Raw genomic sequence first — 26,823 nt, 5'->3', positions numbered from 1 at the left:
ACAGTAGGAAATATCTGGAGCCAGATTTTTGGCTCTTGGTTAGCACACAGAATCATACAGACTAATAAATCAGCTTAGTGCCAACAAACCCTTTGTCCTTTCTTTGCGTAAACATTGTTTAAGTGTCTGTGTTGTGCCAGACAACGGTATTGTAAAAACTTGACAGTTGATTTTCTTCAGCAGTCTTGAAATCAAACCAAGAGCAGAGTAAACTATGTAAATACTTTAGGGTTTAATGTTCTCTCTTTGTTTTAACCTAGGGGATCTTGAGCTGAGGCCCTCAACATTCCTCATTATTGACCCTCTTTTGGGACTTTTGAAGATTCAAGAAACTCAAGACCTGGATGCTGGTGATTATATGTGTGTAGCTGTCAATGATGCTGGAAGAGCAGCTGGCAAGATAACTCTGGATGTTGGCTGTAAGCATCCAGCTCTGATAGACACATTTGGTTTTTTCCATGCTAATAACTCTGAAACATTTGGGTGGAAATGTTTGTCAGAAAGGACAAATGAGAGTTAGCGTCTCAGATTATTAATATAATCATGGTGGTAAACATTTACCAAGTGCTTTCTATATACCATGCATTGTGCTAAGAACTTTTATATGCATTAGCTCATTTAACTCTCATAGCAATCCTAAGACGAAGATACTATAAATATCTCCATTATATAGATAAGAAAAAGGAGTCGTAACAAAGCTAAGGAACTTGACCAGTATCACAGAACTATGGAGGGGCAGAGCCTGGATATTTGAACCCAGGTAATCTGACATCAGAGACTATAAGCTTCACTGGAATATCATGTATTGCCAGACATTTTCATAATAGGAGTCATCCGTTCCGACACAAAATTGCTAAGTATTAACATCTGGAGGCCAGAAATTAGACTTTGGCTCTAGACCATAATTTGGAGATGTTGATGATAGCAAAGGTAGCACATTGTGCTTTTATTTAAAAAAATTTTTTTACTAGCAATTACTCCTCAAGTACTAACAACAAATAAATGTCAGTCACAATGTGAAGGATACAGCATGTGTATGACCACTGTCATCAGATTACTCAAGAAGTTTAGTTCTTTCTCCTTCTTTGTCTCTCTATGTCATGTTTCTTAAAAAAATAATTGATACACAGTGTAGGAACACATGAAATAAAACAGAGCTTGCTTTGTATGAAAAGGAACCTGGCAGCTTAATTCTAACAAATAATTCAAACATTGACATTAAACTTATAAAATATGACATTTTCTTAAATTGTATTTTCATTTATGTATGATGATTTTCATGCCTCAACTGTTTTTTTTTTTTTAAACAAAAGTTGGGAACTATAAAGAAAATGCAGATTTTTTTTTTTTAGGATAAAGTAATACAAACCATTCCAGTTCTATCTTAATTCTCTAAATGAATATCCTGGCCCTCCAAGCTTAATATGTTGTTTCATATAAACTAATTTCTTTCCTCCTGGGATCTTTTATGATCCCCTTGCCCCTGGGCTGTCTGGTGAACACTCTGTACTCTTGGTGATTATGCTCTTGGGGTAGAATCAACAGAGCTGGAAATGGCCATAAAGACCACTGTAGAATCTAAGGCACAGCAAAATGTGTTTGACTGTGACTAAAAGCTGAGGTTATTGAGAGAAGTGCCTTGGAAATAAGATTGGAATCTCCAGGTGGAGGATATCTGAAGTTAAAGCACAAGGAATGCTTTTAGAAATGTGAGGCCCAAATGAAGAGGGTCACTTGGTGCAGAATTCTTGTTTCTAAGAAATATATAGAGTATCGTGTTTCAAATTCCCAACATTTTCTAGTTCTGCCTCTTCCTCTTTCCTGCTCAGGTATTTTATATTGACCCAACATCCTTCTAGAGTTGTCTGGCTTTAAGGAAGAATGAATTAGCCTGAGTAATTGTTCCCAGCAAAAGGGGAATGACACTCTCACCCCTCTCCAAGATTATGGAAAATATAAACAACATACACATTTCCTTGCTTACTTACTGCCTTCTTGATGATATTTTTAGTTTCTGAAGTTTCCAGGTTCTCGCTGTTGACTAGTGAAAATCCATGTAGCCTTAGGGCTATCTGTGCTGGAGTGATTTGCATTGGATTAGGAAACATCCTAACCAATATTTTGTATTTATCCTCATTCCTTGAACTGAATTTTGTTTTATCTTCACTCATATTCAAGATCTTCACTCTCTATGACCTTTTCTTTTTTTTTTTTTTAATTTTTCTTAACATTTATTTATTTTTGAGACAGAGACAGAGCATGAACGGGGGAGGGTCGGAGAGAGAGGGAGACACAGAATCTGAAACAGGCTCCATGCTCTGAGCAGTCATCACAGAGCCCGATGCGGGGCTTGAACTCACGGACCGCGAGATCATGACCTGAGCCGAAGTTGGACGCTTAACTGACTGAGCCACCCAGGCGCCCCACTATGACCTTTTCTAAAACAATGGCTTCTCAACTTTTATTCCAGTAATTGTTCTGTTGGAGCTATTAACATGAACTCAATTGTGTCCTTACTGTAACCATGATCATTAACAGTTGCCAGATAACTTCATTCTAACACCATCGCCATACATGCATCCATTATGCCTTAATAACTATCTCCTTACCCACCATTAGAATTCTGATCACTGTGGCTCACAAAGTTTGGTTAGACCTTTTCTGTCCACATAAAACTATGGTCCCATATCCTAGCAGACACAGGGTGTAACTGCTAAGGCCTGTGCAAATCACAGTTGCAGTGATGGTTGTGGTTATCACTGTTAGGTTTAGAAGCAAACAAACAAAAAACCAAACTTTTCCTCAGAATTTATATAGTGGCTAAGAGAATGGGCTTTGGAGAGAGCCTGGGTTTTCTGCCTGACTTTTAAGAGTACCTACCTGATACGTTGGTTATAAATTTGAAATGTAGCATCATCACCCATGTGCATTCAGCATGTCCATTGGTTACTGCTGTTCATCTAAAGCTGCTTAATGGCACATGTATCAAAAAAATGAACTCCACAAATTGAATTACCATTCTGATTCTCTGCGTCTTAAAAAGTAATATAGCAATGCATATATAATAGTGGCATAGTATTTAAGATTAAGCATTGGGCTTTTAACATGAAAGTCACTGTTTCCAACTGATTTTCTTTAAAGGCTTGAGACAATTCAAGCCTTTATTACTACTATTAGTAGTAGTGCATAAAATTCATTTGAGTTCCAAAACTATCGGGCATAAATTTAAGTAGCTTATGACCTAAAAAGAAAAACATACCTTTGTCCCTATCATGTAGCTGTTGGACTTTCAGATTGTTTTTGTGGGCCTATTACTTTGCATCAATAGTAGATCAAAAAACTAATAGTAATAAAGCTGTTCAATATTATTGTTGAGTTATAGCTTCTTGTAGTGAGTCTCCTTTTTCCTGCTTCTCATTACCAGGGCTCTGAGTTATGGACATTTCAGGTCAAGAGGGAAAGTTACCAGTGCTTTCCATCCTTTTTTTAAAAAGAGGTAGCGAATTGTGAAGTCATTTGGAAGAGAAGAAGATTGGCTACATCAAACAAAATGTTGGCCTGGCAGCGATTTTATTTGCAACATTCCACACCACTCAGGGTTTGAGTCCTAGACTGTGGTTTTGTGTTTTGTGGTTTGCTAGAACCAAAACAGTGTGTTCAGCCATTTTAGGAAAGAAAATCTTTGACTAATGCAATGCTAGAGTTGCCCAAGTGGGTATACATTTAATTATCACCAAAGGAACCAGAATAATTTTATGCAATAGATTTTAGAGCAACATGGTCAATCTGTTTGTGACTTTCTATTTTCAAAATGATGTATGTACACAGCCATATCTATCAGTGAGCAACAACAAAGCTGTACCATGCATTAATTTTACAGTTCTCAAGGGGTTTGCATGTAAATACTTAAGGGATCACAGTGATCAAGCATAATCCTGACAGGCTGTATGCAGAAGCTGATATTGAAATTAATAATAGTTTTATTAAGTTCTGGAGCTAATATTTAAAAAAAAAATTTTTAATGTTTATTTATTTCTGAGACAGAGACAGAGCATGAGTGGGGGAGGGGCAGAGAGAGAGGGAGACACAGAATCCGAAGCAGGCTCCAGGCTCTGAGCTGTCAGCCCAGAGCCTGACGCGGGGCTTGAACTCAAAAACTGTGAGATCATGACCTGAGCTGAAGTCAGTGGCTCAACCGACTGAGCCACCCAGGCGCCCCTGGAGCTAAGATTTAATGCAAGAATTCAACACTGTTTATAACTAGTGATAGTTAATATTTGGGTGATTACTACATGCTAAATGATTAATAAAGACCAGGTCTTTTAACAACATGAGATAGGAAACGTTATTATCTCCTTATTGTTCATAGATTTAGACTGAGGGAAGTAAAAGAATTTTCCAATTTTGCAGACTAAGAAATAATGGAGCTGCCATTTAAAACCACCTAACGGACTGTAACATCTCTACGCAACACAGCCTCCTCTGAACAAACCCGTGTTTTGTACTACAGTCACCACTGCCCCTTCCGTAGCCCTGTTAATCTGTTTACCATCCACCCGATATAACTCACTTGGAGTTCGAATTGGCCACAATCAAGAGTAGGAAGTATTTAGAAGGCTTCTTGGCTTGAGTTAGGAGTTGCTTCATTTTTGAGGTTTCCTTGTCACTGATGCTCTCTTGGCTCCTTACCTAGTGCCTGGTACTCTCATTTGCCTTGTTTTCTGGTACCAGGATGTATATTCCCTAACCTTTTGCTTGTCTTGTACCTGACACTGTTCCCAAAGCTTCTTCACCACAGATGACTTCTCCTGTCTTAACCGAGTTTTATGGGCACAACTTGAGCTCTGCTTATCCTTTTCTAGTCCAGTTCGTTCTTGGCTTTTTTACTTCTGAAAATTCTGATTTGTTTCCATTTTGACTGATGGCTATGTCCTGCTGTGTCAGTAAGCTTGGTTTCCTCTCAAATGTCTGGTCAACCCCAGGCTTCTGCATATCTTTTTGTTCTTCTGAAATTGATTTTCTGCCCCATTTCCACATCTACCTGCCCATACTCTGCATCTAACACATCCTGAGACTTTTATAACCTCTATTTCTCCAAAAAGCAACTGGCTCTGGGGTAAATGACTACTGTCAATGCAGAGAAAAGTAACTAGTCCTTTACACCTAGGATAGAAAAACAATGAGCTACTTTATGAATTGTTTTTAAAATGTTTATTTTGCCTATGAGTTTTATATGTCAGTTTCCCACATAGGTGGAATAAGAGAAATCTAAACACAGCTACTCTCCTTCTTGTTAAAAACATATTACATTGTGGATTTAATTTAATTTTATTTTATTTAGGCTCAATAAACCAACAGTAGGCTTCTGAAATTGCCATGTTTTTTTCAAAAGATCAAGGTTGTTAACACCACATACACTTACATACATATACAAATGCACATACTACATTATTATTGAAGCATTTTAATATTGATTCACTCATTCACAGATATTGAGCAACCATGTATAATGCACAAAGTACTAGGTTAGATGCTATAAAAGATAAAATATGGTTGCAAACATAAACTCTCTAGGGAAAATCAAACACACAGTCTAATAAAAGGCTGGATAAGGCCATTACCATGGAAGTGGTACAGAGTGAGTTTTGTACCTCACAGAGGGAGGAAGTCATGTCCATCTGGGAGGATGAGAGATGGCCTCAAAGAGGGACCTTTTGAACTGGACTAAAGAATTGTCAATATTTCAATAGCCAGAGATCAGTTACCAACATTGCATTTGAGAGGGATGACTGTAACACAGGTACTGGTATGAAAATGGTTAATCCTTATTTAGAGAAGAGTAAAGAGTTCTGATGGTCCCTTGAATAAGATTTCTGTAGGTGAATAATGGGAGATGAGGCTGCAAAGTTAGAGGATATCCTTTAGCCTAGGTTAATAAAGCATTAATGCTGCTCAGGAGACAACTGTGCGTCTGAGTCTCAAAATTCCCAATGAGAAAGAAAGAAGTGATCTCCGCACCCATTTTTATTAGCTTGCTAAACACCTTGACTTTGAGCAGTTGTAGGAACTCATAGAAAAGGGGAGGCTGATAAAATGACAAAAAACTGTTACCAGTATCAACCTGGTTTTCAATCCTACCTCCAGTCTTCAATTCCATGTAATACTGAGCAAATCTGTGTGTCAGTTTCTTCATCTATAAAATTCGAGTAATAATAATACTTACCCGACAGCGTTATTGTGAAGATCAAATGAGAAAATTAATGGAAAGCACCTATAACAGTCCTTGCTTTGTAAGTGATAGTTGAATTCCTAAGCAATATTTAACCTTGACGTTACCAAGGATCCCTCTCTTGGGCTCCTCCTCTTAGAATCCAACATGAGCAGGTTTCATGAATTACTTCATGAATGCTTTAAAGCATTCTACCTCCTTGTCTGATGCCTCATACATCATTACTTATAAGTTCTGGGGAACTTATTTGGGCTGGCTGATAGCTTTCTCCTGTATTTCCTTCCCATGTTTTCAAGTTGTGCCAACAACACATTTCTAATTCTTCCTCCTGGCTTCTGTGTTTACCTAAATTATGTGGATAACTGTAGCCTTTTAATCTATAATTTTATAATTTCTGAATCAGATTTTAACTCTAAGATATTAAGCTCTCATCATTCTCTTTTTATCAAATACTATATTCTGTTGTTATTATTGATTCTCAAGCTTAAATTCCTTTAATTAAAAAACGTTAAAAAAAAACCCCAAAAACAAAAAACAAACCAAAGGTGAAAGATACTGAGAAGCAAGAATGTGATATAGAGCAAAGATTTAATTTAGGATTAAATATTTTAGCTGGAGATACAGTGATCTGTTAAAGAATGTGCTCTAGTATAAATTAAGTTCTTTAAACCAGTAGGAGTTAAGTTTTGGAAAGTGTCAAAAATATTTCATTATAAGGCAAATTTATTTATAAAAAAGTTCAAAGATTTGAGCAGTATGGCATTAACTAAAATTGAAAAGAAATTTCTAAAATGAAAGGTTCTCTTTATTTAAAGTAGTCTTGATTTAAATTCCCACTCTTGAATTTCACTCTCTTTATCATTTGTCACTTTAAGGAAGTAGTTGAACTTCTTTGTGCCTCTATTCATTTATAAAGCAAAAAAGAAATATCTGCTATTTCAATAGCATACAGGAGTAAAGGGTAAATTTATAATATTATGTGAACAATGCCTGATTCAGATTCGATCTGTTGACATTTTAATAATTAAGTTTATATTTAATGTGCCTTTACACTGTCCCAACGACCTTTTTTTGTTTGTTTTAAATATCTTCCAGCACCTCCAGTTTTCATACAAGAACCTGCTGATGTGTCTATGGAAATTGGCTCAAATGTGACACTACCTTGCTATGTCCAGGGTTATCCAGAACCAAAGATTAAATGGCGGAGGTCAGACAACATGCCAATCTTCTCAAGACCCTTTTCAGTGAGTTCCATCAGCCAACTAAGAACAGGAGCTCTCTTTATTTCAAGTAGGTTAAAGGAAATATATTTTGTACAAGTATGCACATTTATTATACATTCATGTTTTATACACAGGGATTACTATGTGTAAAATTGTGAATTAATCGTAACACATTTTGTGTTTGTTGGATTTCACTTCAAAATGGTGTTAAACTCTTATATTTTGGAATTGTCATAAATTATATTTTATTCAAATGTATGTGATATCATAAAGGCTTGTGAAGCAATGTGACTTCTTCATATCTCACTGGTTCTTATTACAAATAGAGTTACCTGGGCCTCTAGGTGAATAAGTGATCACATTTTATTGACTCTTATACCAACTGCTGTATAGAAAGGTAAAATATTAAAATAGTAGTTAGTTAACTTTAATGAATTATTTTTGACCAACAGTATATAACCATAGGGACTCTATACTCTATGGACGCTCCTTGATTAAAAATTATATCCACCTGGAGTGTAAGATTTTTAAAAAAGTACTCTATCATCCAAGAATTTTGCCTATAAGCTATTAAGCATTCAAATATTTGTAAATACTTTGTACTTTTTCAAGTAATATTCAGAATGTTTGAATAGTGGCACTAGAGGAATAAAAACATTTAGTCAAGTAACTGATTTTTAAAAGGTAATTGTATCTTTGGGGTTATTTTGTAGAAAGCCTTCAGTAAGTGATTTCCATGTTTATTAACAATATTAAATGTACATTAGCCACTTAAACTTCCAAATATGAATTAAACTAATTGGAAGTGCTTAAGTAATTAGCTCTGGGCTAGGCTCTGTGGTTAAGACAGAAGTCTTATATGGGGTCCCCCACTTAGGCATTTTACAACCCACCATCTAAGGGGATGGCCACAAAAGTACCTACTGGGTCAGATCATGCAGGACCTGGAATGTGCAGGTGAAGAAATGCTTTTGTTGAGGTAGAAAACAGCCCTCCAAGCTTCACTGCAGGACAACCCCTCTGCAGGATAAAAGATATGAAAATGGGGGAGGCTTACAGGGTTATACATGTGGGGTAATAATAGTGATGAGAAAAGCCTGGGTAACAAATTAGACCTGAAACAAATCAGTTAGAGGTGATATAAAAAAGGAAGAATGAAAGAGGGCAACATATTGACCAGTGGTTGCCTAACTGTCCACCTTAAACTATCTAGAAGGAAAGTAGAGATTAGAAACCATTTTCTGCAGTCTTATGTATTCCTATACAAATTAATCCAAGAGTTGATAATATGAAAAATATCTTGGGTAAAAACAATGTGACTTATTAACCAGATGATTTGGTGAATTTTCCTTTGCAAATGAATGTTTGCTGTTGTTGAGAGTGGATACTGCCTGAACTTACCAGATGTAATTCTGAAGTTATATGCCTATGGTTAATAAAGAAGTAGGAGCTTTGTCACTGCTCTTTATTTGAGATAAATGGAACTGTTCATAATGGAAAGCTACATTTTTCTCTGTCAAATCTTATCAGTAGATTAAACTGTGCTTATTTAGTGAAGATATTTGCAAGGATTATAATCATTTCCCTATTTAAAATCTGTTGACTCCCTTGTTGCTCACAAGACAAACCACACTCTTTACAAGGCACCACACTCTGTCTTTAGCTTGACCCCTGACTATGTCCACACAACCTAGTAGTGTTCATCCTGATCCCTTTAACACCCTCCTTAATTAAAAAATATTTTGTAATATCCTTCTTATTATCCTGAAACAAAGTCTATCTTTTTGACCTATCTACATAATAAAAACTCTTTTAATATCCAAAATGTAGTACAAAGGAAAATAAAGTAATTTTTACTGAAATAATAGACATTTCAATAGATAAATACTCCAGAAATGTCTACACAATATGCATACATGTTTATGTGCATCACCATAAATTTGACAGCTCAAATGTAGACTGATACATGTAATTATTATATAATTATAAACAAAGCCATCAAACCCATGAATTTCCAGTGGGATCTTCAGAAGTCTTGCTGGATTTGGGATAATTGTTCCTTCCATGAATCTGCCCTCTGCATGGCCTACCTACTTCTTGCCCAGTAAATGCCAGTATGCTCCCCCAAACATTGGGCCAACTAAAAAAAAAAAAAAAAAAAAAAAAAAAACAAAACCAAAAAACAAAAAATTCCCTTTCTCCCTTGCAAACCTTCAAAATACCCCCAAGGTGGTGCTGCAGCATCCATTGGTGGTGCAGCTTTACATTATTTGCACAGACCTTGATTTTTCAAGTCATGCTTTTGTCTTTGCAGCCCATTGGGCTTAGACTGCCCTTCCTTCTACCTGCTGTTTACAGTACAGCTTGTATATTACCTACTACGTGCATCCCTCCCTAATTCCTCTGCATGCCATCAGTCTCTCATGTCTCTGTGTCTCTGTGCTCCCACAGCTCATTGTTTGAAACTTGTATATAGCATTTATCACACTGTGGTGTGATTGTTGGTTCTTATGTATGTCTCCTCCTGTAGAATGGGAAGTAACAAAAGGCAGTACACACACATTTTCCACCCACAAATTTGAGCATTGTGTCTGGCATGATTATGCTTCATAGATGGTGTTGCATGAGTAAACGATCTCTCTCTCTCTCTCTCTCTCTTTTTTTTTTTTTTTAGATTTATGGGCAAATGATAAAGGAACCTATATTTGTGAGGCAGAAAACCAGTTTGGAAAGATCCAGTCCCAGACAACAGTAACAGTGACAGGACTTGGTAAGATCAATTATGTGCTTAGATATCACGCTCTTCCAAGTCATCAGACTTCTTTTATTACATCATCTCTTGTCTGTGCCACTTTAAACAAAGAAACAACAGGTAAATATTTGATTACTAGATTAGCCTCCTCTCCCCCACCCTATTTCATATTTCATGGGATGTTAGAATTGGAAGTAACCTTACAGATCATCCTCTCCAAGTTCCTTATCTTTCATTTAAATAAATCAACTTGAATAAATTGATTTAAGCCTAAATACAAATACACACACACACACACACACACACACACACACGCACACACACACACATGTTAGAGCCATGGCATTCCTTTCTGTTTACCACTTTTTTACACTTTTCATTTTAGTCCACATGAAATTATTTGGGGATATAATATGAAGTAAGAATGCAATATTGTTTAGTGGTAAGACATTTGTTTCATTATCTTTTTTTGTTTACATTTTTTAAATTTATTTTGAGAGCAAGAGAGCACAAAAGCAGGAGAGAGGAGCAGAGGGAGAGAGAGAGAGAGAGAGAGAGAGAATGAGAGAATCTCAAGCAGGGTCTACACTCAGTGCTCAGCAAGGAGCCAGATGCAGGGCTTGATCCTACCATGCTGGGATCATGACCTGAGCCGAAATCAAGAATCAGACCTTAACCGACTGAGCCACCCAGGTGCCCCATTATAGTTTAAAAACTTTTTTTTTCATTTCAGAGTCTTGTATTGAATATTCTCTTTCCACTGATTAAAATACCCATTTGGTTACATGCTAAATTTATATTCCTGTGTCTATTCCTTGGAATTCTATTTATGCACTGGTACTACATTGTCTAAATTATTATAGTATTTAATATGATTTTTAAATCTCTCAGTGCCTGTTTCTCATTAATATGCATTTATAACATTTTCTTTCTAGATCTCCCTTTATTCATCAACATATACTTGAAATTTCCAAATAGAATATCTAGGGATTTTGCTTTGATTTATGTTTAATTTATTAATTAATTTCTACAAAAGAACATCTCTCCATCTAAGAGAGTCCACCTCATTTTATTTGCTTGAGCTGTTATGATAGCCTCCTTATTGATCTTATCCATTCTGATTTTTCCCTTCTCCAATAAGTTAGTCACAGTTTTCAGATTAGTATTTCCTGAGAATGGTTCTGATGATCCCACGTTTTTTAGATGTAAATGATTTCAGTTCCTCTCCATTTGTCCATCAAACAGTGCAAATTTCTTGGCTTGACATTTCTGGCCTTGCATGCCATAGACGAATTCTCTTTTAGTGTCTACTTCTCTATTACTACCTACCCCCTTTGCCATTCCTTCTGCTTTGAAGGGTCTTTTATGTCTCTCTTCCAGTTCAGACCTATTTACATTTAAAAATCTTATTCTTGAAAATTCATTTTTTAAAATAGTGGAATTAGTAGTCATCGGCCTAGAAGAAGATTTGCCTTTCTTTTGGGTGAGATAGAGGTGATAATACCTGTTTCTCTACGACTTAGTTGCTCCACTCATTGGAATCAGCCCTTCGGTGACCAGCGTCATTGAAGGACAGCAGCTTACTTTGCCTTGTGCTCTGTTGGCTGGAAATCCCATTCCAGAACGTCAGTGGATTAAGAATTCAGCCATGGTAAGAACATTCTAAATCCATGCATTCACATTTGTAATTTTCTTGAGTAAGAGGCAATTTATTTCAAACATTGAAATATCAATTTAATAAATATACAAACATATACTTTGTAAATATAACACCAAAACTTTTTTTCCATATTGACATGGTTCAGTTCACATTATTTGGGATTAATAAAACGGAGAAATAGTCAATGGTGTGATTTCTATTGTTTTGAATTCAATTCAGTGCAACTAATAAACTCTTCAGAGTATGTTAGAACTCGAAATACAAAATTATTTTTATAGTATTTAAATATTTTTATGTTCTTCTTCACAGGATGTAATAAATGTTAACACTCTCATAAAATTTTTCCATTTACTAACCTTTATTATTAACTCCAAATATTATATACTTTATCATGAACTTTTTAAAAATGTGAATCTATTTTGTGTCATTGTCTTTCAGGGTATAACTTTTGATTATGAAAGAATATGAAAATTTTTCACAGTTCTATGGATTTTTTTGTAAATATACTACCTATGATAAATTTTCATCTAGTTCAGAGCATTTTTCCTTCCATTTTCCAGAGTAGTTAAACTCACTTTTTGAAGTACCAATTAGAAGTGAATTGCCTCCATGGAATAAGATGTAAACTTGTTCATCTTTGCTTGAAATCCTGAGAAAAATTAGTATACCTCACTCAACAATTTAATGCCCTTATGGCATAGGATGATACTGCTTGAGCACTCAGGTGTCCTGTGATTGAACAGAATGCATATATGGTATAGTTAGCGTGATCATTTTTAATAGAAAATACTGCCAGCCTTCTCTGACACAGTTCCTGTATCATACGTTGCCTCTGATATTTGCGTCTGTCACTGAAAAAGGCAAGTGTTGAGAATAGTCACATTCTCTCAGCTTGAATGAATTCCTATTTGCCAAAATAAAAAATATCAAATAGTTTACAAGTGGTAATAGTCTCCTTGAAAAAGAACAAATTAAGCCAAAAGTAAAAATGACTAGTGAAATTTGGGTCCTGAGTGATAACAAAATTCACAGAAACATGAAATAAGTGATGCTTCTGTTTCTTTCCTTTTTCCATCGTTTGCATAACTCCAACAGATGTTAGGAGGTATACTTTTTGGTGCTACATTAGGTAGACATACAATTGATTCTACATTTGGTAACATGCTCATCATTTTTCACTTAAAGGTGTTAAAATATTTTGTTATAAGATATTTAATAACCCAGTTGGAGAAAAACAAATCTGGTTTTGACTTAGGGAACATTATCTTTTAAATTAAATATGACTTCTTTTTCTTTAAGTTGGTCCAAAATCCTTACATCACTGTACGCAGTGATGGGAGTCTCCACATTGAGAGAGTTCGCCTTCAGGATGGAGGCAGATATACTTGTGTGGCCAGTAATGTTGCTGGAACCATTAATAAAACCACCACCGTGGATGTGCATGGTAAGAGACGCACCCATTGTAATTCTTTCCAAACCGTGTTCAAAGCTAGGTTTGTGTCTTTAAACCAACTAACTCTGTCTTCTGGTTGTGAGAAGCAGATTTTTTTCCTAATTGTTATTTTTAACAAAAAGCCTTATTTCTTGAACACTGTGTACATTGTTAAGGGTGTTTCCAGAATTCCTTTTTCTACATACACAACAAGGCTTTATTGGGAGTCACCAGCTGAGTCTGGCCAAGGGCTTTTGTAAGTGATTTCTTAATTGATAAAAGTGAACTCAGTTCTCAAAAAGTTATGTTTAAAAATACATTTTAATTTCAGGCAAGCCGAACTTATTATTCCATCCAAATTGCCTTTTCTTTTTGGATTGTGCAATAACCATGTCCTTACTAATGACCCCTTTGTGTGTTAGCTAGAAATGACCTAAACTTTTCTAAAGGCCACCTCATGTGCTCCAAACAATCTTTTTGCGTGTTAGATAACTTAAAAGTTCACAAATAAGAAAATCCAAAAGCCATCTTTTTCCATTCATAACTAACAGTCACGGACTTTTTACATGTCAATAAATAACTGACAACTTCATAGTTTAAGAAATTTTCATAAATTTTTTTGTGTATTGCAACGTTGTTTTTTTAAAGTATGGTATTAAAAAATAGTTCCATATATAGAAATGAAAGTAGCGTAGAACATTTATTTTTAGCAAATTCATCCCTTTATAAGGACATGAGTTGGAGAATCCGGTAATTTCCACATTTTGTTTGGTCTATTGAAATTGTCAGTGGATATAGACCATCTTTTTTTTTTTTTTTTTTTTTTTTAATGTCTGCTTCTCTTTGTAAATAGCCTCTTCTGTGGCGCCTGGATGGCTCAGTCAGTAAAGCATGCGACTCTTGGTCTCAGGATTGTGAATTCAAGCCCCATGTTGGGTGTGGAGATTACATAAAAATAAAAAAAAATCTTTTAAAAAAATAGCCTCTTCTGCCTCTTATACCAGCCAGTCTTATACCAGCCTCTACCAACATCACATGAGATATTCTTGAAGAAGTATTATTTTAAAGAAATATTAAAGTAACACTAAATTATAGTCTAAAAGAGTAAACACATAATGCCAGATTGAATATATTTTTAGTTGTACTTAACGATTTTTAGAGAAAATCAGCCCACAGATTTCCTGGAGGGTGCTTATGGACTGGTTTGAGAATTTAGTATAGAGATATAATCATGTCACCTCCATTCAATACTGTATTGAGAAGGATTCTGAGGCAAATTTCTACTTGAGTAAAAGAGTAACATGATTAGCTGTGATGTCTGCCAAATCGGAGGAGTGAGGAGATAGACAAACCAATGATGTGGTTTATTGTGATGCAATAAATGTTTGACAATTAAAAGTTAAAAACATCACTTTGCAACATCGTTTCATCTATCTTAGTCCAAAATGAGTAACTGATTTAGTTACTAAGGTTAAAAGGAAAAAACAACCCAGACATCTGACAGGAACCCAGTAACCATTTATCTGACAGATTAGTTTTTGAGTTGGATGTGATGCAATATGCCAGGTTCTCCTTACGTCCGTATTTATTTATGTCCATATTCTTTCATTACTAGACCTCTCCACTTTGAAGAATAGTCGTTAGAAGCTCTCAGTGACCACTTCTTATGAGGATGAATTAATGCATGCAAATATAAATACAAATTAAAATGGCAAGCCATTTAACTGTCATCTTGATTTATATAGGTTGACAATCTGGAAAGAAATAGCTCTTCCATGGTCAAATGTCATCAGATTTGAAAATGCCTAAATTTATCACTTTCCTTTATAGCTGTCCAAGTCAATATGCATGTAAGAAAATGGCTTATTCCATGTTGCCACAAAATTACAGTATAGTTTAGATTTGACTCTTCCATGATGATTCTGGAAATTAAATTTCTTGCTTTAGAGAGTAACCTGACATAGAGAGTATCTGGTAATTAGTTGCCATTTTTTCTTAAGAAGAAATTATTTTAAGAATAAGCCCAGCCTTAGAAAATAGGAGTATGTAGCAAAGCTAATCTCAGCCTTTCAGGGAAGTTTTTGTACTGAGGTCTCTGGTATCTCTTGTTCTGTCAAACTCCTCCAGGGTACCTGTGATAATTCTAGAGAAATTTGACTCAAAGGCAAGGGACACGGTGAGTGCTTGAGCTCTAGGGAGCAGTTCCAGTCACATCTTTCCAGGGGAAGGAAAGGAAATGCCTGGTGTATATAGGGAGTTTATTGTGTTCCTTACTCTATGTTAAGAACTTTCATGTGTGGGAGCTTCTTTAATCAAATTCATTATTTTGAGAACATTGAGTATTGGTCTTTTTTCATATGCTAGTTGCTTGTGATTAATTGAGATATACACAGAATGGAATAATTAACAGTCTTCCTTTTCCTTTTGCTTCTGCTCATATAATGTTAATTCTTCAGTTGCTTTCTAAAGTCAAAAGGTATGTTTTTCCTCTTAGTGAAAACTATTGACTTAGAATCCTGTATTTTAGCCTTAAATGTAAACTCCTAAGGCCTTGCAAGTTTTATTGTTGAATTTCTTTTAAGAAAACAAATCCTTTTTTTCTAGGTTAAATTTAGTAGCTCGCTAAGTAGCTCTTGTAAACAGACATTTAATGTATAGTGGCTAAAACAGTCTACTTTTCTGGCAGTGGGCTTAAGTCAGCTCACTGCAGCTTAATGGGTGATGGACAATGATGAAAGGTATGTGTTAAATATGTAAGTCTTAGGATGTAATTCAACCTTGAGTTTCCAGGAAAGCATGGATTTTATTCAGTCTTATTTTTGTTAGGAAAGTCAACTTACTAAGCATAATTTACTACTTGATTTTAAGTTTTCATTAAATTCTTCAGATTATAGCTACTATATTTACTTTATTACACTGCCTTACAAGGTACCCTACATTTCTATCAGAAAATGTTGAGTCTCAGCTAGTTTTTACAAATATGCAGTGTATCCTGAAAATGTACAACTTGAAACAAATGAGGCTACATGGAAAGACAGATGCTCACATTCTAAATATTGCTTCCTTTTTCAGTTCTGCCAACCATTCAGCATGGGCGGCAGGTACTCAGCACAATTGAAGGCATTCCAGTAACTTTGCCGTGCAAAGCAAGTGGAAATCCCAAGCCATCTATCATTTGGTCCAAGGTAAATGGCCCATCTGGTGGTGTTTGCCAATGTCATGGGTTATAACATTATTTGAATATTTTTGGTCATACATGGGACTTGACTGTACCACAGAACTTTATAAAAAGGAAAACCCATGCACTCCTACCACTTGGAAGGAACCTCAAAATGTCCTTAGTGTAATCACCTACCTGAGGCTTGAGTAACGTTAAGAACACAACAGTGGACTGTAATATAGCACCAGGAGCTTTTCTTAGCACTTTACATGTTGTAGCAGATCCTTTCTTACCCCTTGCCACATCCCTTCAGCTCTTTTGAATTCAGCGCAGCTCTGGTGGACAGCTCCGTGCATTCTGCCAGAGTCCCACTTCATGTGTACCCCTCTCTGGTTTCTGGACTCGGGGCTTTCTCCAAAGCCCCACAAGGCCACTTAGCCTGCTATCAGGTGGCCAGGAAGCATAGGGACATTAACACCTGTGGGGGGCAGGTGTCCTATATGAATGTCCTGCTTCTCATCCATCAGAAGAATACTTCTGGCCTGCTTCTATATAGCTTCTCAGAGGATCCCTGGCACCAGAAGCTTATCAACCTAACCACAGAGGAAACCAGAGCACTGAAACCCTTTTTAGCTTTCCTTCCTTCTATGCCTCACTCTCCCACTTACCTGCTCAAGCATCTGGGGACTACTTTCCAAGTAAACTTCTTGCCCCCATATCTTTGTCTCAGACTCTCTTCTTTTAGGAAGCCAAGATAAGACCTCTACGAAGTCATTTATTCCCCTCTACATCCCTATCATGAAGTTGTCCAGCTTTTACTTGTACTCTTGCAGTGAGGAAAAAACCACTCCCTGAGGAGGTCCTTTTCATCTTTGAACAGTCATGAGGATAGCATATTTCCTGTAAATTAATTTAAATCTGGCAGATATAAGTAGTATAAAATGACTGTATAATAACAAAATGAGACCTTTGTATAATTGTTTGTGCTACAACCAAAGTATTTTACCATACTATCTAACTTTATATATCTAAAAAGCTCTGAAATATAAAGAAGTTGGTGTTGACATCTGTAAATTAGTTAAAAAGGTGAAGATTTCTGCTTTCTGGACACAAAAATACAGTGGTGAAGCTTATCCCCAAACTGCACAGTGTCTAGGACTGAGTATGAGTTTAATGCATTTTAGGAAAACATAAGAATGAAACTTTCCAGGGTGGCCTTTGTGTTGTGAGAAAGCACAGAGGTTAAGAGTTGGGCTCCAGATCCTGACTGCTGGAGTTCAAGTCCCAGCTCTACCACTGAGAAACTGTGACATTGGGCAAGTTACTCCACTTCATCCCCAAGCTTTAATACTTTCAGCTGTAAAATGGGACTTGTGGTAGTTCCTACTCATATGACCCTTTTGAGCTTTAAGATAGCTAATTCATTTGAAGTACTCAGAACAGTGTGTGACTTTGCATAAGCACTGCCCCATCCGTTAGTATTACCATTATTCCCTCCAGTTTTAAGAAGCTCTGGAACAAAGGAGACATGGTTCAGTATGAAGAAATATCACCTTTGCTTTATTTGCTTAATTTTTCTTAAAATTACCTTTCTTCAAATTAGCATTTTTTTTTTAATCTAGGATTTTCCCCTTTGGAGATTTTTTTCCCCTTCCTCTCTTCCTTTTCCAGACATTAAGTCACTCCTTTATTATCTTAAAGAAAACACTTTGCTCTTTGTTGTGTTTTGCAGAAAGGCGAGTTGATTTCCACCAGCAGCGCTAAGTTTTCCGCAGGGGCTGATGGAAGTTTGTATGTGGTGTCCCCGGGGGGTGAAGAGAGCGGGGAGTATATCTGCACCGCTACCAATGCAGCTGGCTACGCCAAGAGGAAAGTGCAGCTGACCGTCTATGGTGAGAGCCCCTGGGGGAATGTTTTTCTTTGACACTCTCTACCGGTGCCAAAACTCACATTTCTCTCCCAAATCATATTACCGGGGGCTGTACTCCTAAAGTGAACCGCATTGACAAAAACACATTTTTACTGCCAATGAACATCTTCTCTATTTAGATTCTGATTTAAAGGGAGAGTAATTGTACAGCCATTCGGGATAATGTTACGGTGTTTTCCCAAGGAGTATGCTTATCGTATGTACCCAGTCTGCTTTAGAAACACCAGTTAGTTCCAACTCCTGGCAAAGCCAAACCTCAGCTGTGTCTCAGTTTGCACTTCTGCCTTGAGGGTTTACTTTCATAGATGGCAGACTCTAAAAGGGCATTTCAGCTGACCTCGTCACAATGTTCTGAAAGGAAGGGTGAAGAAGGGAAACTTTCTGGTCCTTTTCCTTTCAGCTCTCACCATAAATGTGTTAACGGAAAGTTTTAGATAGGTACCAAAGCTTCGGCATAGACAGCATCTTCTTGTAAATTTGTAAAGAGTATTAGTAGTCCATATTTGAATGTAAGTGAAATGTTTTCAACGTACTATTTCCCTTCCAAAATGTGCGTTTATTTTAGTAAGGCCCAGAGTGATTGGAGACCAACGAGGACTGTCCCAGGATGAGCCTGCTGAGATTTCCGCCCTTGCAGGAGAAGACGTGACACTTCCATGTGAAGTGAAGAGCTTACCCCCACCCATCATCACCTGGGCCAAAGAGACGCAGCTCATCTCCCCATTCTCTCCAAGGTAGGGGATCTGGGATGAACCAGACACAAGCAAACACAGTCTCTTGGGACAGAAGGTTGTGCCTATTCAGGTTTTCAAATGTATCAAGAAATAACATTTAAATTTGAGATAATTTACACATACATCTGAGACTACAGAAAATATTTTTACCTTCTAAGTCTATCCTTCTTCCTTCCTCCCTCCCTCCCTCCCTTCCTTCCTTTCTCTCTTTCTTTTAATGTTTATTTTATTTTTGAGAGAGATAGAGAGCAAATGGGGGAAGGGCAGAAAGAGAGAGGGGGACAGAGGATCCAAAGCAGGCTCTGTGCTGACAGCAGAGAGCCCAATACGGGGCTTAAACTCACGAACCATGAAATCATGACCTGAGCCGAAGTCAGATGCTTAACCAACAGAGCCACCCAGGTGCCCCTAAATCATTCTTTAATATCAGGAATGCTAACACCCAGCTTTGACATAATTGCCCGTGGCTGCATATACAAGGTAGTTATTAAAACAGAGCATATTTGTATATAGACCTATTAGCACAAGTGCATAGGGCACACAGAATCTCATTAATCCCTTAGGAGCAGTAAAACACAGTAAGTACTCTCATGTTTAAGATTTGACTCTCATTAGATGCTTTTGTAAAAATCTTCGTGATTAAAGCCTTGTACATATAAAGGCCTGCTGAGACAATATATCTGATATATTCCATTGACATGGAAAGCAGAATGCCAGAGCCTTTGAGAGTACTACCTTTGTCGCCATGCAGGTATGAGTTTAAATTTGCCTCCACCACTTAAAGCTTGCCTGAAACTTTTGGCGCCTTTCTCAATGGCCCTCTGAACCTTAGATTTCTTATTTATAAAATGGACATAATACTTACCTGAAAGGCATATATAAGATAATGTATATTCCACATCTCCTGTCTCTAGTTCTCAAGGAATAGTAGCAATTACTATTTTAACTCAATGTCATGCCAGAAGTTACTGGTGGAATAAGAATTATAGTTTCCAGCTATGTCGGTTGGACTTACTGGTGTATAGTTATGAAGCTGTAAATGGTGCTCTTGTCATTTCCCTATCCACTGGTGAGGAGATAAAAAATAATTTAAGAACTACTTTATATAATGTTACTATTTTTTTGAAAAATATGTGTTTGGGATATTTTTGAATGAAAGGAATACCATGTTATAGATAAACTTGAAGTTTCATTGTTTTCCTCGCCAGTCGCTTTTCTCCCTCCCCAGGGGGCAAATACTGCACAGATCTCATGTGCATCCTATGCACCCATTCTTAAACAGTATGGAATCGTGTTTCCTGTAGTTTTCATTTCATTTTATGTGTCTGTTTTTAATTTGCCATGTAACATATTATATATTATTATTCTACTGCTTGCTTTATTAAGTCGATATTTACTCATTTTTATACATAGAGATTTGCTTTATTCATTTTTAAAATTTTCTTCTTAATGTTTATTTTTCAGAGAGAGACAGAGCGCAAGCAGGGGAGGGGCAAAGAGAGAGGGAGACCCAGAATCTGAAGCAGGCTCCAGGCTCTGAGCTGGCAGCACAGAGCCCGATGCAGGGCTTGAACTCATGAGCCATGAGATCATGACCTGAGCTGAAGTCGGACGCTCAACTGACTGAGCCACCCAGGCGCCCTGCTTTATTCATTTTTAACTACCGTATACATATTCTGCATTTTGTTTGTACATTTCCTAGTGTACAGACATTCAGGGTTTTGCTTGTTTTGGTTTGGTTTGGTTTTAGTTTTTTTATTTTATAAACAAGGCTCTTGAGTGAATATCTTTATACATGTCTCTTCATATACACATGCATGAGTTTCTTTAGGGTTGGCCCAGAACTAAAGTTTCTGGTCAGAATGAATTCCTACTTTCAGCTTTGTAGACAGTGCTAAATTGCTGTCCAAAGAGGCAGTAATGATTTACCTTTCTACCATGAGCATATAGGTGCACCTATTTCCCCATTATAATCAATGCATGGTGTTTATGGACTTAAACATGTTTGTTGGTTAGATGGGTGTGAAATGGTATCTTGCAACTCTTAGTTTTCATGTGACTGACTGCCAGGGAACCAAAACTGATTTTACTTTTTTGTCAGCCATCTGTTTCATCTGTGACTTGCCTTTTCAGACCTGCTGCACAGATTTATGATGACTGGTTTATCTTTTTCTTGTTGAATGTAGAAATTTGGTCTGTATTCTTAATAACAATCCTTTGTCTGTTGTATGTGTTGAAAATATATTTTCTCAGACCACTGTGAGACTTTTAATGTATGATGTCTGCATAGAATTTTACATTTTTTATGTAACTCAGTGTATTAATCTATTGTTTTTAAGATTTGTACTTTCTGGGGTGCCTGGGTGGCTCAGTCACTTAAGCATCTGACTCGACTTCAATTTAAAATTTTTCCAACACCATGGTCTAGTGGTTCTTTGCATTAAATTACTCTACTCCCTCTAGGGCACTTGGGTGGCTCAGTCAGGTAAGCGTCTGACTTCAGCCCCGGTCATGATCTCATGGTTCATGAGTTCGAGCCCCGCATCAAGCTCTGTGCTGACAGTGAGGAGCCTGCTTGGGGTTTTCTCTCTCTCTCCCCTCTCTGTCTGTCTCTCCCTCTCTCTCTCTCTCTCTCTCTCTCTCTCTCTCTCTCTCTCAAAGCTAATAAATAAACTTAAAAAAAGATTTGTACTTTATGAAGAATATGTACATATCTTCCAGAGTTTTATTCTAATATTTTAAGTTTGTTTTTTCACATTTTTGACTTTAATACATCTGAATTTTTATGTTGTGTCTAGTGTTAGGTAGTGCTGTATTTTTTTTTAATTTATTTTTCCCATGTGGAGAACCAGTTGCCCGTCATTTTTGAATTATCAATCCTTTCCTTGATCTTTGTGATATCAGCTCTATTATTATATGTTACATGTTGGATTCTCCTATGTGCTTATTTCTTTGGGGGAGAATTCTGTCCTTAACTATTTATTCGTTTTTCTGTCTCTGGGCCAGTAGAACACTTTGAGTAGGTCTATCTGGCCTTCTCCCCTTAAAGCTATTTCAATACAATAAACATAATAACGTTTTTATATGTAGATTTAGTTCACCCAACTACATTATTGTTCTGTAGGAAAAATATATTCAATATATTTTTGAGAATTACATATGTACCTTCTTTTGCCTTTAACACACTAAATTTTTTAATGAAGCATTGCAGAAAAAATAATAAAATTCAAAATATAGCTGAAATTTACTAAAATATATATTGGCTTTTTATAATTACAAGTTAATAAAGCAGAGAGATATACAGTTTTGGGATGATTTGAGACCATTAGGTTAAGGATCTAATGGTAAAAAAAAAAATCACGTTTTGTGTTTGCAAGAATATCATACAAAATCCATAATAAAATTGTGAAAATCCCTGAGTTTTAAAGTACATAGAAATATAGGTGGGAGAATGGTTTCAAAAACTGCTTGCAGAGTAATGATTTCATACTGAGGGGCAGCTGCAAGGCGGATATTTAAATTCTCATGTTCTATGGTCTACCATGTGGTTTCTTTCTTTCAGGCACACATTCCTTCCTTCTGGTTCAATGAAGATCATTGAGACCCGTGTTTCAGATAGTGGGATGTATCTTTGCGTTGCCACAAATATTGCTGGGAACGTGACTCAGTCTGTTAAATTAAATGTCCATGGTGAGTTTTGAAATGAGGGCATGTAATATCTTTGTACAGGCCACAGGGAAACTCATCATACCAGTTTCTTTGATAGTTAATCTCCAGATTGTTTATAGAGTAATTAGAGAAAATTTTTCTAAAATTGGAGACTTGTCATTTTCTTTCATTTACTCTGGAAAGTTTATCTGCCACTTGTAAACAACTTTCCCCCCGTTTCCTCAAATGAACAGTATTAAAGGTTTGGTTCTCAATTTTACTGAATGTCCACAGTCACTTATGGCGACTATTAATACACAGTAAAAAAAAAATGTGTTTAGACTTATGGCTTTTTAGAAGTGAATGTGAGTTATCAAAGAAGAATTTACTAGTATTTATATGGTCATTTTCAATATTCAAAGAACTCAGCAACTGAAAACATTCTGCTTCCTGGGACTCTAACTTTTTAAAAACTTTCTAGTTAATCTGTTTGATTACCTCAATTTACCATGGTCTGTCCAAATATTTGTTTATTCAACACATGCTTACTGCGTATATACTCTATCACGCATTTGTATAGGTAGGCCAGGCATTCAAATATCAGAAAAATATTTTCTTACATGGTATTGATCTGATTTCATTGTCAGATCAATCACTGTAATAGCATCCTGTTAACCATGGGATTTGAGATAGAATTCTGTAATTTACAAACTCTAGGTTATCTTGGGCATATTACGTAACCTCTCTTACCTTTAGTTTTCTCTTTCATAAAATGATGATAACAATCCTAACAAAATTATAAGGTTATCATAAGTGACAACCTTTACAATGTATTGGTTAAATATTAAGTTAACAAAAAAAGGACAGAGGAATGGGGCTTTTGAGGGATGTAAATTCTAATTGTATAACTAGAACATTTATTGTATAATGTAAGTCAACTTGATTCTACAGTGTGTAACGCATGTACATGGAAGCCAGTTGTTACAGGGGGGTGGGAGACACGCTGGTCCTTGTCTCACGGAGTCAAAGAATGAATCTCGGGGACAACAGAGAGTGAGCAAAGTGATAGAGTTTATGGAGGGAAAATATAAAGCTCTCAAGAGTGAGAGGGGTCCTGACCAGGTAGCTGCTGAAGATTTCTGTCCCTGACTTTTATTGGGACCTTATCAGAATGTCTGTGAGACTTCATGCTTGGCACCTAGCTCAGGGAGGTCTGGAACAGGTTCGTCTCATCCTCTTTTTTCCCAAACTGCTGCTGCTGTCGCTTTCTCAGCCTCCCTGCTGAAGCTATACAGCCTGTCTCCCTGAGGGTCCTTATCTCTCCCTGCTTAAAGTCAACTGTTTCCCTATTTGCATGAATATTGGCAATGTTTCTGATAAATTATCTCATTTAAATTTCTGAAGGAAGGCACTGTAAAGACAAGAAATAGAGACTCGGTTTTGATGTTCTTCTCTGAAATTAGCAAAGGCTTTTATGAAAAACTTTTTTTGTTTTTTAAATGAGAAACTTTTCTTCCTATCTGGCTAAACCTTCCACAAAGAGAACAAAAAGTAGGAGTACCTGAAGAGAAATGCTTTTTCTTTTACTTTCTTAAATTATAGAAATCATCTAGATTGCCTTTTGAGGGAGTTTTAAACTTCAAGTTATTTATAAATTAAAGGAAACCTAACATTTTTAAATACTTGCTTTTTCCTCAAGTCTGGCATGAGGGGTTTCAGATTTATTATTTCCCATAATCCTTGCAGTGTACTGGTATTGATTAGGTTATTTGGCCTGGATTATTAAGGAAACAAGCCTCAGGAAATTTACTGACTTGCTCTAGATCACACAGCTAGTAAGTGGCCTGAGCCTGGGTCCAAATCCTGAGATCGTTCCACTTTTTCATTCTGCCTCTTGGTAAAGAGTTCTCATTTAAAGTGAGAAAAGGAAAGAATTTGTTTAAAATTGGATTATAGGGGCACCTGGGTGGCTCAGTCAGTTGAGCGTCAGACTTGGGCTCGAGTCATGATCAGGTCATGGTCTCGGGGTTCATGGGTTCGGGCCACATGTCGAGCTGTGCTGATAGCTTGGAGCCTGGAGCCTGCTTCAGGTTCTGTGTCTCCCTCTCTCTGCTCTTCCCCTTCTCTCTCTCTCTCTCTCTCTCTCTCTCTCTCTCAAAAAAAATAAATAAACATTAAAAGCATTTTTAATTGGATTATTAATCCTCATTTGTTTCTAGTTCCTCCAAAGATACAGCGTGGCCCTAAACTAATCAAAGTCCAAGTTGGTCAAAGAGTGGACATTCCGTGCAATGCTCAAGGGACACCTCTTCCTGTAATCACCTGGTTTAAAGGTGGAAGTGCCATGCTGGTTGATGGAGGGCAGCATATTAGCAGTTCAGATGGAACTTTAAGCATCAACCAAGCCATGCTCTCTGACGCCGGCATATACACATGTGTTGCTACTAACATAGCAGGCAGTGATGAATCGGAAATAACCCTACATGTCCAAGGTGATTTGGGGCATAAGAAAATATAAGTATGGTGGGGGTGGGGAGTGGGGAAAAACCCCTGGAGTCTATACAAAATATATAATCTTGGAGAGTCGTGGATCACTTTTGGAAGATTTCTATACCTTTTATGACTCGAGTTAACTTTGAAAGGAGAACCATTCTAGAAAGAAGTGAAACCATACTGTTACTAAACCTGCATCCATTTTTGTATGTTTATTTTTGAAAATGAAGTTGCCATGGATGATGTCAATAATGGAAACAATCCTAGATAAGTACCCCACCCACTATTTTTGGTTTGGGAGAAATTGTGAACAGAGTGAGTTGGAGTAGGATTTCACCTCATCCTGTTAACATGCACTCAATGTTGATCCCTAAAAATCTAGATCTGCTGTTTCCCCTAATGATGTTGGCTTTGTGTTGAGGCTTTAAAGATAAATATTTATTCCTTCAAACAACAAATATTTATCAAGCTCCTGCCAGGTGTCTGTCATATCGTAGGCAATGAGGAGAAAGTAGTGAGAAAAGCAAAGCACCAGCTGTCATAAGCTGTTCTACTGTGCATCGGCAGAAAGCAAGCAAATAAGCAAGACATACAGATAGTGAGAAGTGCTAAGTAGAAAATTAGAATAGGGTGATGCTCCCAGCAATTGACTACTTTAGATGCATTGTCAGGTAGAACTTCTCTGAGGAGTGAGATCTGTTGACTAGGGAGAACCAGCCATATGGAAATTAAGGGGAAGAGCATTCCTGGCAGAGAGAATGATAGTGGAAAGGCAAGAAGGAAAGATAAGGAGGTATTGTATTTAGCATAGTACTTAGTACTTCATAACTGCCCCATTGCAATTTGGGATGGATGGCTAGCACACTGGTGGAGAGCTTATCCAGTTCACCCATTGATTCAGCAGACTTTATTGAGTGCTTATGTTTATGGTTCAATGGGAAAGATAGACATTTAAAAGATAATCTCATGCACAAAAATTGGTTAATGCTGTCATGAAATGGTAGATCTATAAGAGTTTTTAAAGAAAGACAAATCAAAGAAGGCTTTCAAGGATTGGGGCATGCAAGTTGAGATTTGAAGAAGGAGTAGAAGCTTATTAGGTGATGGGCAAAGATACAGTGGGGTGGGGTGGAGTGGTGAGAGCCTTCTAGGAGAAGGATGTCGAATGTGAAGAAGAGGAAATACGACATTTTGGATATACTGTCATAAATCAATACATCAATCAGTAAAGGCCAGATGGCCCATTTCAGACTGAGTGTTGAGTGATATGTGGTAAAGCTGGACACACAGTCATGGGCCAGATTATCCAAGATCTAGGAACCTAGATTATGGAGTTTAGACTTTATTTTGTATGCAGTGAAAAGATTCAGAGGGCTTGTTAGTGGGAAATGATGTGTCGGGTGTGGATTTTAAAAGATCACTCCTTGGGGGAGAGAATGGTTTGTCTAGAGAAGGTGACGAGAAGCAGCTGGGGACTACAGAAGTAGCTCAGGCAAAAGATGATGGTAGCTGGACTGGGGGAAAGAAGCCAGTGGACTCAAAAAATAATTAGAAGAGGAAAT

General features: G+C 36.9%; 1 protein-coding gene across 1 annotated transcript in view; it reads left to right on the top strand.

The window, feature by feature from the left end:
- The window catches only part of HMCN1 (hemicentin 1), a 463,881-nt gene that overhangs the window by 223,591 nt on the left and 213,467 nt on the right, over positions 1-26,823 (top strand). Inside the window, exons 15-24 of the mRNA XM_049634070.1 lie at positions 261-419; positions 7,325-7,519; positions 10,127-10,222; positions 11,728-11,855; positions 13,164-13,308; positions 16,369-16,481; positions 18,189-18,348; positions 18,952-19,120; positions 22,683-22,810; positions 24,988-25,260. Of these exons, the coding sequence (XP_049490027.1) occupies positions 261-419; positions 7,325-7,519; positions 10,127-10,222; positions 11,728-11,855; positions 13,164-13,308; positions 16,369-16,481; positions 18,189-18,348; positions 18,952-19,120; positions 22,683-22,810; positions 24,988-25,260 (1,566 nt within the window). The remainder of the gene's footprint in view (positions 1-260; positions 420-7,324; positions 7,520-10,126; positions 10,223-11,727; positions 11,856-13,163; positions 13,309-16,368; positions 16,482-18,188; positions 18,349-18,951; positions 19,121-22,682; positions 22,811-24,987; positions 25,261-26,823) is intronic.

This window comes from Panthera uncia, chromosome F1, assembly GCF_023721935.1.
Source record: "Panthera uncia isolate 11264 chromosome F1, Puncia_PCG_1.0, whole genome shotgun sequence".
Classification (NCBI taxonomy): Eukaryota; Metazoa; Chordata; class Mammalia; order Carnivora; family Felidae; genus Panthera; species Panthera uncia.
Note: the sequence above shows the minus strand (reverse complement) of the source record. Positions and strands in the feature narration are given on the sequence as shown.